The sequence below is a fragment of the Acipenser ruthenus genome, chromosome 24 (assembly GCF_902713425.1).
Source record: "Acipenser ruthenus chromosome 24, fAciRut3.2 maternal haplotype, whole genome shotgun sequence".
Classification (NCBI taxonomy): Eukaryota; Metazoa; Chordata; class Actinopteri; order Acipenseriformes; family Acipenseridae; genus Acipenser; species Acipenser ruthenus.
In genome coordinates this window covers 25673010-25684267 of record NC_081212.1, presented here as the reverse complement: position 1 = coordinate 25684267, position 11258 = coordinate 25673010, and the positions used below count along the sequence as shown (strand labels likewise).

At 45.4% G+C, this 11258-nt stretch overlaps 2 protein-coding genes across 2 annotated transcripts; one reads left to right on the top strand and one right to left on the bottom strand.

The window, feature by feature from the left end:
- The first annotated feature begins 2072 nt into the window (after positions 1–2072).
- LOC117964325 (uncharacterized) lies at positions 2073–8474 on the top strand. Its single transcript, XM_058998965.1, has 5 exons — positions 2073–2296; positions 3797–3926; positions 4605–4790; positions 5256–5426; positions 6306–8474. Exons 2-5 carry the CDS (start codon positions 3890–3892, stop codon positions 6821–6823), a joined length of 912 nt encoding a protein of 303 aa, XP_058854948.1. The 5' UTR covers positions 2073–2296; positions 3797–3889; the 3' UTR covers positions 6824–8474.
- Positions 7579–10069, bottom strand: LOC117429725 (actin-like). Its single transcript, XM_058999184.1, has 3 exons — positions 9393–10069; positions 8476–8729; positions 7579–7880 (listed from the first exon to the last, which is right to left on the bottom strand). The coding sequence occupies exons 1-3, from the start codon at positions 10067–10069 to the stop codon at positions 7579–7581; spliced, it is 1233 nt and encodes a 410-aa protein (XP_058855167.1).
- Between the last annotated feature and the right edge of the window lie 1189 nt (positions 10070–11258).

Genomic DNA, 11258 nt, shown 5'->3' with positions numbered 1-11258 from the left:
GCTGTGGCGGTGCTGGCTCCCTCTGCTGTGGCGGCTGGGCTGGTGTGTGCCGTGCTCCCTTCAGCAGCATAAATAGAGGCTGCTGGGGAACACCAGCATCCTGCCCTTCTCCCCCCCAGAAAAATTCAGGGGGTTGAGCCTGTAACTCCTCCCCTTCTGGCTCTTGGGACTGCAGCTTGGGTCCTAAGGCTGTGGAAGCGCAGATTTCCACCTCTTGGGCTATGGACGCACCGACTCCCCCCTCTTTGGGCTGTGGACGCACCGACTCCTCCCTCTTGGGCTGTGGACGCACCGACTCCTCCCTCTTGGGCTGTGGACGCACCGACTCCTCCCTCTTGGGCTGTGGACGCACCGACTCCCCCCTCTTGGGCGTAGGACGTTCGGGCTCCTCCCACTCGGGCGTAGGACATTCGGGCTCCTCCCACTCGGGCGTAGGACGTTCGGGCTCCTCCCACTCGGGCGTAGGACGTTCGGGCTCCTCCCACTCGGGCGTAGGACGTTCGGGCTCCTCCCACTCGGGCGTAGGACGTTCGGGCTCCTCCCCAGGCTGTGGAGGCGAAACCAGCAGGCATTCTCCCTCTGCTGGTGGAGACAGTAGCGATGGCTCCTCTCCCTCTGATGCTGGAGATGGCAGCGATGGCTCCTCTCCCTCTGATGCTGGAGACGGTAGCGATGGCTCCTCTCCCTCTGATGCTGGAGACGGTAGCGATGGCTCCTCTCCCTCTGATGCTGGAGACGGCAGCGATGGCTCCTCTCCCTCTGGCGCTGGAGACGGCAGCGATGGCTCCTCTCCCTCTGGCGCTGGAGACGGCAGCGATGGCTCCTCTCCCTCTGGCGCTGGAGACGGCAGCGATGGCTCCTCTCCTTCTGGCGCTGGAGACGGCAGCGATGGCTCCTCTCCCTCTGGCGCTGGAGACGGCAGCGATGGCTCCTCTCCCTCTGGCGCTGGAGACGGCAGCGATGGCTCCTCTCCCTCTGATGCTGGAGATGGCAGCAATGGCTCCTCTCCCTCTGGCGCTGGAGACGGCAGCGATGGCTCCTCTCCCTCTGGCGCTGGAGACGGCAGCGATGGCTCCCCTCCCTCTGGCGCTGGAGACGGCAGCAGCAGGGTCTCTCCCATATCCGCAGCCAGGTAGTTGAACACCATGGCTGCGATGTCTGGGAGGGAAGCTGGGTGGTGTTGCTGTTCCCAGGCCTCCCAGCGCTCCCCATCTCTTGCCCACAGGAGGTTGATCACTGCAGGGAGGGCTTCCTCATAATCCCTCCCCGGCTCCACCAGCCAGTCCCAGACTCCCTCAGAGGAGAGTGCATTCGTCCTCTTTGGAGGATGCAGGTCCTCCCTCACTGGACGCTCTGGCTCCTCTTTCTCCTGCCATGGAGGGGGTTGGTCTGGTGCCACGTGCCCAACCTCACCAACCGCGAAGCACCACTCCTCACCCTTCAGGCAGGTGAGGCAGATATCCAGTGTGGCAAGGTAAGGCTGATGTTGCTGCGCCTCCTGCTGCTGTTGTTGCTGCTGCTGCTGCTTTCTCCTCCGGCTACTTTTCCCCATTTTTAATTTGAAAAAAAAAACGAACAAACAAAAAAAAAAACGCACTTTTCAATCCTGGTCCGGCTGTTGGAGGCGTTGTTTGTCCCACGCAGGACACCATATGTGGCAGTCTGGCTCGCAGTGGTGATGTGGATGACGTCACGGACCAGGAAGTAATTCAAACCAAAACAGTGGATGGGCGGTTGAAGCTGAGTGCTGGTGCACTCAGCGTATTTAATAAACAAAACAAAAACAAAAGATTTAACAGAACACCAAACAAAAGGGCACGAGGGCCGAACGAATAAACAAACAAGTAAGTTTCGTGCTGGATACTCCAGCACGTTTTAGCAATTGTTTTCTTCCTCTCTCTCTCTCTCCCGTTCTCCACTCTCGAACACTCCACACCCCGAGTGCATAGTGCTGCTGGTTTATATACTCTGGCCGAGGGATTTAACTAGTTGGTAATTATCTTATTATCCCCCGGCCAGAGTCTGCACGCGTTTGGTAAGGATGCATGACTGTCAGCTAGTTAAATAATCAGTAGCTGATCAGCCATGCATCCTCACGGGGTTTTTAAATATAATAACAAAAGACGCGGCGCTTTTACCCGCGCCGCAAACAAAAATACAAATAATAATAAATAGGGGCGGGACACTCCGCCACAAAGGGTTTGTCAACAAATTCCAGGATTCCTTTCCTAAAATTATCAAGGTGACAGTGGGCTTCCTGGGGAGACAAGAATCGGACAGCATCAGTTCCAGCACAGTAAGTGAGAACAACCCATGGAAATGTGTGTTAATGTTACTCCATCCTGTACTGGGAGACAGTGTGGGGGAGGTAAGAGCCGAGGGACTGGGTGGTCAGAAGACACTAGAATTTATTCAGTGGAATCAGAGCTATATCCCCTTCAGTCACTGCGTGTATAATTGTACCTTGTTATATTTCCTATATATATACAGTAAAATGTCAATTTTATAACGCATAATGTTTTTTTTTTGTTTGTTTGTTTTTTAACATTTCAGCTCGGCAACTTCTCGAACTCCATAGAGTTCACACAAACTGTTTTAAAATTTCTAAAGATGAAATAAAAAAAATCATGACAGAAGGGGATATAACTGGGTTAGTGTTTACCCTTCTAATATTTATTAACTTACATTTGCATGGTAGTTTTGAAGTTTACAATGTTTTTCCCTGTGCTTACAGTATGTTCTATGATACTATGATTTCAGAATACTAACAAGTTATGACAGGCTGGCTCGCGGTGGTGAGGTGTGGTGATGACACGTACCAGGAAGTAACTGAAACCAAAACAATGGATGGGCGGGTGAAGCTGAATACTATGGCACTCAGCTGAATTTATTAATAAACAAAACAAAAGATTTAAACAAACAAAACAGAAACCAAAGGGCACAAGGGCCAAACGAATAAACAAAGACTGTTTAGCAGTCGTTTTTTTTAAATATTATATTTCCTTGCTCTCGCTCTCGCTCTCTCCCCGTACTCTCCTCTGTACACTCCACCCCGCAGCACGGGCAGCTGCAGGTTCTTATACTCTGGCCGAGGGGTTAACTAGTTGTTAATTATCTTATTACCCCTCGGCCAGAGTCTGCACGCGTTTGGTAAGGATGCATGACTGTCAACTAGTTAAATAATCAGTAGCTGATCAGTCATGCATCCTCACAGGGTTTTAAATTATAAATAATAAGAAATACACGGCGCTTTTATCCGCGCCGCAAACAATAATACAAATAATAATAATAGGGGCGGGACATTCCGCCACACAAGTATATGAGAGATTTGCATCAAACTACTCAGTGGCTTGAGTCTGGTTTTGTATAATTGCACATTGAATAGCTATAGTCTAAAACCAAACTAGGTATGCAGTTCAAAGATTTAAACTGCGGTTACAGTGCAGTGGCTGCAATTGAAATGTAGTTTTGTTGTGCATAAACAATGCTGGTATCTTGCATAGCTCTATTAGATTGTAGCTAATAGAGCTATGCAAGCTAGCATTGTTCACTTATCGTTTATTATTATGAAGGAACAGAAGAACAGTGCTGGAGAGTTTTAACCCATATTGCATGCAATATTGAAATAGCAACACAAAAAAAAAAAATTGGTTTGGACACGTAAATATATTTTAACATTATACATTTTTTCACTTGTTTTCCATTGCTTTATATAAGGAAAAAATGACATTCCCATATGAGGTTATCATGCATTTGCATCTTATTAAGGTACCAACCATTTGCTCACTCCTGACAGCTGCTGCGAGTGCATTCTCTGTACTCACAGGAAAGAGCCGTGGTGGAGAGTAAATCTGGGAAAGTCCTGTCTCTGCCCACCAAGCTGACCTCTATGACCTTCTTCATCATCAGCCAGAGCGGTGCCAGAGGTGAGCCAATCGCTTTCTTCGTCAGAGCAGTATGAGAAGAAGCTTGATTCATTTGGAGCTGCTGAAGGTGGCCTTCATACTGAATACAGAGTTGGCCTTATAATATTGAAGGTGGCTTTATCTTGCCATCGATAGGAGTAAATTGGCCTTAATTATGAGGTGGCCTCATAGCGAGACTTTACTGTATTAATTATAGCCATTTCTGTGGATATTCAAAGATATGGGTTTCCTATTAACTTCCCTCACTCTTTACAAGAGGAGCCCCTTGTGCATTGTGCAGCGCTCATTTAAATATGAATATAATAAACTGCATGTGACCGGGGAGACTACATAGTCTTCATTGTGAGTTTCAAAGCAAACAGTATACTTAAATTACATGGAGTAACAGAGGGTTCACAGAGATGTGATTGTGATGCTGTCCCACATCTTATTCCTGTTATAGCCATTTATAGAATTCAGTTGTAACCCTATAATGGGCAAGAAATGAATAATCGGAGGTAGTGAGGCTTTGCTTTTCTTTGCTCCAGAGCAAATACAGGCATGGATCAATTTTACACAGATAGAGAGGAGCACCTTCATTTGTCTGCTTGGCTCACGGGGTTGATTGACCTATACCCCTGTGTGATATTCCACAGCTGGGTCTTGCTTTGATCTCTGTTGTGTTTGTGTATGGTACAGAGGGGCCATTCACCCTGCTAGAGATCGAGGAAGCCTTCACCCTGCCTGTCAAGATCCAGCCCACGACTGCCCTCACCATCCAAGAGTCAAGCAGCTCCCGCAGTCCCGGGCAGAACCTCGACTCTCTCACCTTCACACAGTCCTACCAGGAGTCCTTCCTGCTGGGCCACTGCCTCAACAACAAAGGCAGGTCCCACTTCTGCAAACACCTTTTCATAATCTTTATTTATTCTCTATTTAACCAGGAGATTTACCCATTGAGACCGAGGCCTCGTTTACAAGGGGGTCCAGGAAAACAATAAAGAGACGATTACATTGTATAAAAAGAAAATTGCAACGTACAAACAACACAATAAAAACTTAATCAGCAGCACACAGAGATCAAAGAATGGAGTAAATAAGACATATCTATTTGTTAATGTGGACTGAAGGAGAAGCATTGGCAGGATTCCTTTAATATCCTTAAACAATTCTACCAATTTCTCTCTTTGCTAGTATTATTTTGAAACAGCCCCAGAAACGATATTACCCTCTGTAAACATCCTTGCAACCCTTTGCTCATCAGATATCCAGTCATTACGTAACAAAATGAGTTGAAACAGTGGCAGGGTTTCTGCAGACACTCTCTCAGCTTTGTGTTGTGCTGTTCAGGGACCCTGCTGGAGCAAGTGCCGCTGGTGCTTCCCATGTACATGAAAGAGGTGCGACTGGTCCTGGCCGAGGGATTGGAGGGAGAGAACGAGGAGCAGTGGGAAGCAATCTGCAGCGCTTACAATGAGAGGATCAGGGAGCTGGGACACATGGATCACTTCATCTTCCAAGGTACAGTCAGCATAGGGGATTCATCTGTCCGTTTCATAGGATTTCAAAATAATAAATGAAACTTCATAATGAATGACAATCGTTTCGACTACAAGTCTTACTGAAAAAGACTTCCTGTCGAGCCGTGTATCTTAGCAGGAATGCCATCGCAGTAAACATGGCTGAGAAAGAATGGAAGAAGAGTGCCTCTTTACTGACTGCAGGGATAATCCAATAATACAAGCTATAGCAAACAAATAACCCACAGGAATACAGGCAACAACCAGCAATGCTGTCCTGCTAGCCATTGTTTTATTTTTTAAAAGTAGACAAGTTTCTTGTTTTAGAGTCTTACCATTTCACGTGGGATTTTATAGGAGCATTTTACAGCTCCAGGGACTCGAACTGGAGTTCATCAGCCACCAGGGTGATTCCTCGATGTAAAATGATCCAGAAAATGACACCAGGGTGTACCATTACTATTCTGTTAAAATGACACCAGGGTATACCATTACTATTCTGTTAAAATGACACCAGGGTATACCATTACTATTCTGTTAAAATGACATCAGGGTGTACCATTACTATTCTGTTAAAATGACACCAGGGTGTACCATTACTATTCTGTTAAAATGACACCAGGGTATACTATTACTATTCTGTTAAAATGACACCAGGGTATACCATTACTATTCTGTTAAAATGACACCAGGGTGCACCATTACTATTCTGTTAAAATGACACCAGGGTGCACCATTATTATTCTGTTAAAATGACACCAGGGTATACCATTACTATTCTGTTAAAATGACACCAGGGTGTACCATTACTATTCTGTTAAAATGACACCAGGGTATACCATTACTATTCTGTTGAACTGAACCAGGCTGCTTTTTTCAGGTATTACTCTGCTTGAGAAAAAGGAGTTGATCACTCCTCAGAACCTGTATGCAGAAATTGAGCCCATTTATATGGACTTGAAAAAGCAGGGGGATACCTTTAGTCTCTACTGTTCGCTGGATAAGCCAGTCTCTCCCCCCGAAGGCCCTGCCTGGCCACTTACCTTAAAGCCACAAATCCCTGCCAAGCCCCAACCCCTCCCCAAACCCACCAGCCCCTTCCAGGAACCCATCAGCCCCCTCCAGGAACCTGAGCTCAGCACCTACCGCAGCCTGGCAGAGGTGCCCCAGGATCTGCACTCACTCAGCATAAGGGAGGTGTGTGACTGCCTCCTGCTGTTGAATCTGGGGAGCTACACACAGGCCTTTCTCCAGGAGCAGATAGACGGGGACTTGCTGTATGAGCTTGACCACATACACATGAGGGACACTCTGGGTATGAGCAGCCTGCACATCACCAAGCTGCTTCGCTTCAGACAAGGCTGGAGGCCCCGGGTGGAGCCGGACGCAAAGGTTTAAGTGACTCACATTCGCAACTGAAACATATCTTTGAGTTTTTTTAGTTAGTGCGCAAATGAAATCACTTGCATGTTCATGTAGACACCCACACACACTGTACTGGTAAGTATCTAGTGGCGCGTATCAGAAGTGATCTTTCACTGTGATCTTTATGGGCGTTGCAGATACTGTTTTATTTCCATCTGCCTCCTCCATCTGTAGAGTGGAGTTATCTTTCTTGGACCATGTTATTTCACAGCAAATCATATTAAATACTACATCATTTTTATCATTAACAGGCACAAAACTATGACCATTAGAAATGTTACGTACATAAATTGAGGACATTTTGATTTTCAGGCTTTTAGATACAGTATGTAGATTTGTTCTCATTATATCACGGTAGATTTTTTTAAATAACAGAGATTTCATTAAGATGTTTTTTTTTTTTTTTTTAAACTTGGTTCTGGATGTTCTATACTGAGGTTTACTTCTGATGTTTTTCAAAGGGCATATATTAACATAAACTTAAGCTGGGATTGTGTGGTCACTATGACAGCGTAGTATGGGAATTCAATCCAGCTTCCTCATTTAATCTTTCTTTAACGTTTCTTCAAATCTCAAATCTCTCTGTGAAACCTATGATAATGCTGTTATGTTTTTTATAAAGATGATTGTCGCACTCACAAACAGCTTCGATGGCTTTAATTGGCTTGAGGTGAGTAAAGCTCATTCCTGTCATGACCTGGGGCTGTCACCCCACTTATGCTCAGCCTTCAAAAGAATTTGCAGTGGGCCAAGCAGGCGTCCTTCTCCAGATAATCCTCTTTCTTCAGCCAGAGAGATTGGAATCCCTTTAGGGAGGTCAGGATGGAGCCCCCAACCCAGGATGAGATCTTCCTGTGGGGGGCAGCGAGCACCTTGACCTTGTTGTTGCCTGGGTTGGAGGCGCGGAGCTCAGCCTGGATGCGCTCGGGGAAGCCGGGCAGCTTGGAGGTGTCCCCGCACACTAGCACCCTTGAGAGCACCAAGGGCCGGTACATGGGCCCCACCTTCTGCAGGCTGTCCGTCGCCATGGCTTGGATGTGTGATAGAAGAATAATAGAATAATCACACGAAGAGTCCTAATCTAATGTGTTTGGGTGATCTCTGTGATTTGTATAACCTGAATTATGATATTATATGAAGTTTGATGTTAACATAGTATTAGATTTACAATGTTGAACTAACACACTGGAATATGGCCAAGGGTCAGCAGCCCTGTTTTCAGAGAAGTGCATGAGTCAGCGACATGAGAATAGGACACTGTCTCAAATGATAATATTTTGAGACAGCGATAATTCCTCTTTTCTCCCCAGTCACTTAGTTAATATTCTTGTATTAGGGGAATCAACTTTGTGGGCCATGATAGACACTCTCTCCCTAGCAACTAGAAAAATCAACCAATCAGAAAAGTCGGTAGACAACAGTATCAAGAATACCACAAGGTTGGTTTGAGCTGACTAAGGAAGATAAGAATTACCACAAGTCATGAACTCTGTGCAAAAACTGATTCTATAAGGAACTGTTTGACTTAATGTATTTTGAGCCTTCTTAGCGATTGCTTGCAGAGTCTGTGTTACTCTGTTGAATGCTCCAGTTTGCAAACTAATAAAGTGTGAATTTGCTCCAACTTGTCTCTGTCTCAATCATTCCCTCGGCACGGGACCGGTGCCTGCTCGGTTGTATGCAGAAAATTCCACCACAGATGCCCGGGCTCTTGTAGCCGAGGATGCTGGGAGTGAACATGATCTCCGGAGCACGGAACCGCTCTCTGCCAAGAGTGATCACCTCACCGTCAGGGAGGCGGTAGTCCATCGCGAAGTTGCGGACTTCAGATAAGAGTTCCTTTCTGTAGTCATACACAAGCGCAGAAGAGCAGGAGACCCTTTAGAAATAGGACAATGTTCGCATGCTACCCTAATATGACAGCAGCAGCTCTTTTAATTGGTTTGTGTTGAACCTTGAGATACAGTATTATCCTATAGAGAAATGTCCCGGCTCTGCACAATGAAGCTGTGAGCTATTTGAGGGGAAGTTCTGTTAGTGTCTGTTGACAACTTCCCTACAACTTTACAAACAAGTAAAAAAAAGGGGAAAACTAGCATAATCATAATACAATGATAATGAGGCAGCCTGTAGGCACAGTAACTAGTCATTGTTACTGTGTTATCTCAGCAATCAACCTCTTGTAAGACAGTATTTATATGTTTCTTTTGTTTGTTTTTCTGTTTTAATCTGATCTGTTTTCATTGTCTTTTGTTGTTTTTATTTGATATGATAATGCTGCTGTCCGCCCACAAGAGTCCTTACATAGGATATCTGATGCATTCCAAAGAACTCCCCGGTATGAATAAATATAAACTGTTTTTTTTTTTGTTTTTTTTAATGAAATAACTAAAATGCTTGTTTGTGTATCAACAGTCGAGTCATTTGTTTAAATTATCCAAATATTTTTCTTTTGAGAATAAAAAAATAAAAAAATAAATAAATAAATAAATAAATAAATAAAATACCGCTATAATAAATAAAATAATAATGTTGATGAAACCTCTCTTTGATGTGCCGCACGGTCCTTCTCTCCTGATAAGTGAACGTTCTGCCACACTCAGCCAAAAGCTTCAAGAGGTGATTTGTCAGCGACCTCCCTGAGATATCGAGCCGTGACGTAGCGTGGGGCAGAATGTACCCTTCCTGAATGGGGCAAGTGTAAGATACCCCTGCCCCGCTCCCGATTACGAGCCCTGAGGTCATGCCGCACGAGTACAAAGACAACAGTGCGGTGGTGGCCATATGCAGAGCCGGCGCCCCAAACGCCTCAAACAGTATCTCCGTGGCCTTTTCACGGTTGGTGGTGGGCGAGAACGGGGCGTCTGTCAGCATAATTGGGTGGTCGTCAGGCGCCACTCTGAGTTCGTTGTAAAAAATATGGTGCCAAAGCCTCTCCATTGCGTCCCAGTCCACCACTATGCCGTGTCGAATTGGCTTTTTTTGGGTCAGGTTTTGCACCTGAAAGACGTCATTGCCCATACAGTACCCCAGCGCCGCCGCTTTCACGTGGATTTGAGCCATGGGGATCCCGACTATAGTCCTGTGAATGGATGTCGGCTTGTCCGCTGAGGCGAAACCGTACTTGGAGTAGCCGCTGCCGTTGTCCATGACGATGGGGGCATTTTCCTGAAAAGCAGCAGTAGAGCAGGCGTTTTGTTTTTTGTATTTTCTTTTCATTTACAAGAAGTTATTTATTTTCCAGTGCCCTTGGTGTTAAGTAATATGTGACCTAACAATGGTATTTTTGTGACAGAATAATGTTATCACTGGAAAAGAATGTTAAATAGCGTGGCTAGTTTATTAACTTTCATACACTGTGTTTAGTGTCATATCTGCAATTCAAGTTATATTTTTTATATTTTTCTTTATGGAAGTTGCTTGAACAGAGTCACACAAAATGCATTTGTGTGAACAGTTAAATAAGCGTAATATTGCAACTTTTATTATCCTTGTGCAATTTGATAAGGAAACTTCCATGTACTGCTGTCTCCCTAGTGTCTTTATTTTTCTATTGATAGATACAGAAATGTGCAGGTTTCTTGTGCACTGCCCGGAATGGTATTTCTGTCACTTTACAGGCACTACAAGAAGGCTGATTCTCTTTGGGAAATAACACAATGGTTATTCAAAGGGTGCTGGACATGAATAGCTCTTCTTTCCAGCTCTATGAGGACAGGGCAGTCTCACTGCAGAGCATTTCTGCTTCTAAGTTCCCTAGACGGCCCCACACCACTGGCCCAATGTCTGGTGCTATCTGGTTCCCCTTTACAGACATCTCCACTTCCCAACATTAGCATGGGGATAGGGGCTCTGAATGAAACAAGCATGTATCAATATCCTGACTTCCGTACCACCCCAGTGTGGGGAAAAGGATTCTTTGGAAATGAGAGCCTTTGCCTACTTCAGAGGTATATCTGTTATTTCTAAATACATTCACTCTTCTGCCCCAGTACAGGGTACCGGACCTCTTTGGAAATGAGTGCTTTAAATAAACAGCCAGTGCCTGTGAAAGCTGGGCTCTCCCACCAGGTGGTATTTGGATCACGGTCTTGGCTAGCTCTCCAGGTGTCCCTGTGCGTCATCATGATATAATTACGGGACATAGAATGCCATCCCTGCCACTGCTGCCAACCTTCTGTGCTGCCTCCATTTGTTCCAGTGTCACCAACATGTCTTTTAAAACTTTAATTGCAATGTATAGACGCCATGTCAGGTTAACAACAACCTTTCTCAAATTACTGATGACGATTGTTTTTGTTTTTCTTTCCCCGTTGTGTGCGAGGTAAACTCTTTGGTTATCTTCATCTCATATTACAGACTTCGGCAGAGCTAAAGCAGTTCATGCCCCTCTCTAAGCAAGGATCTG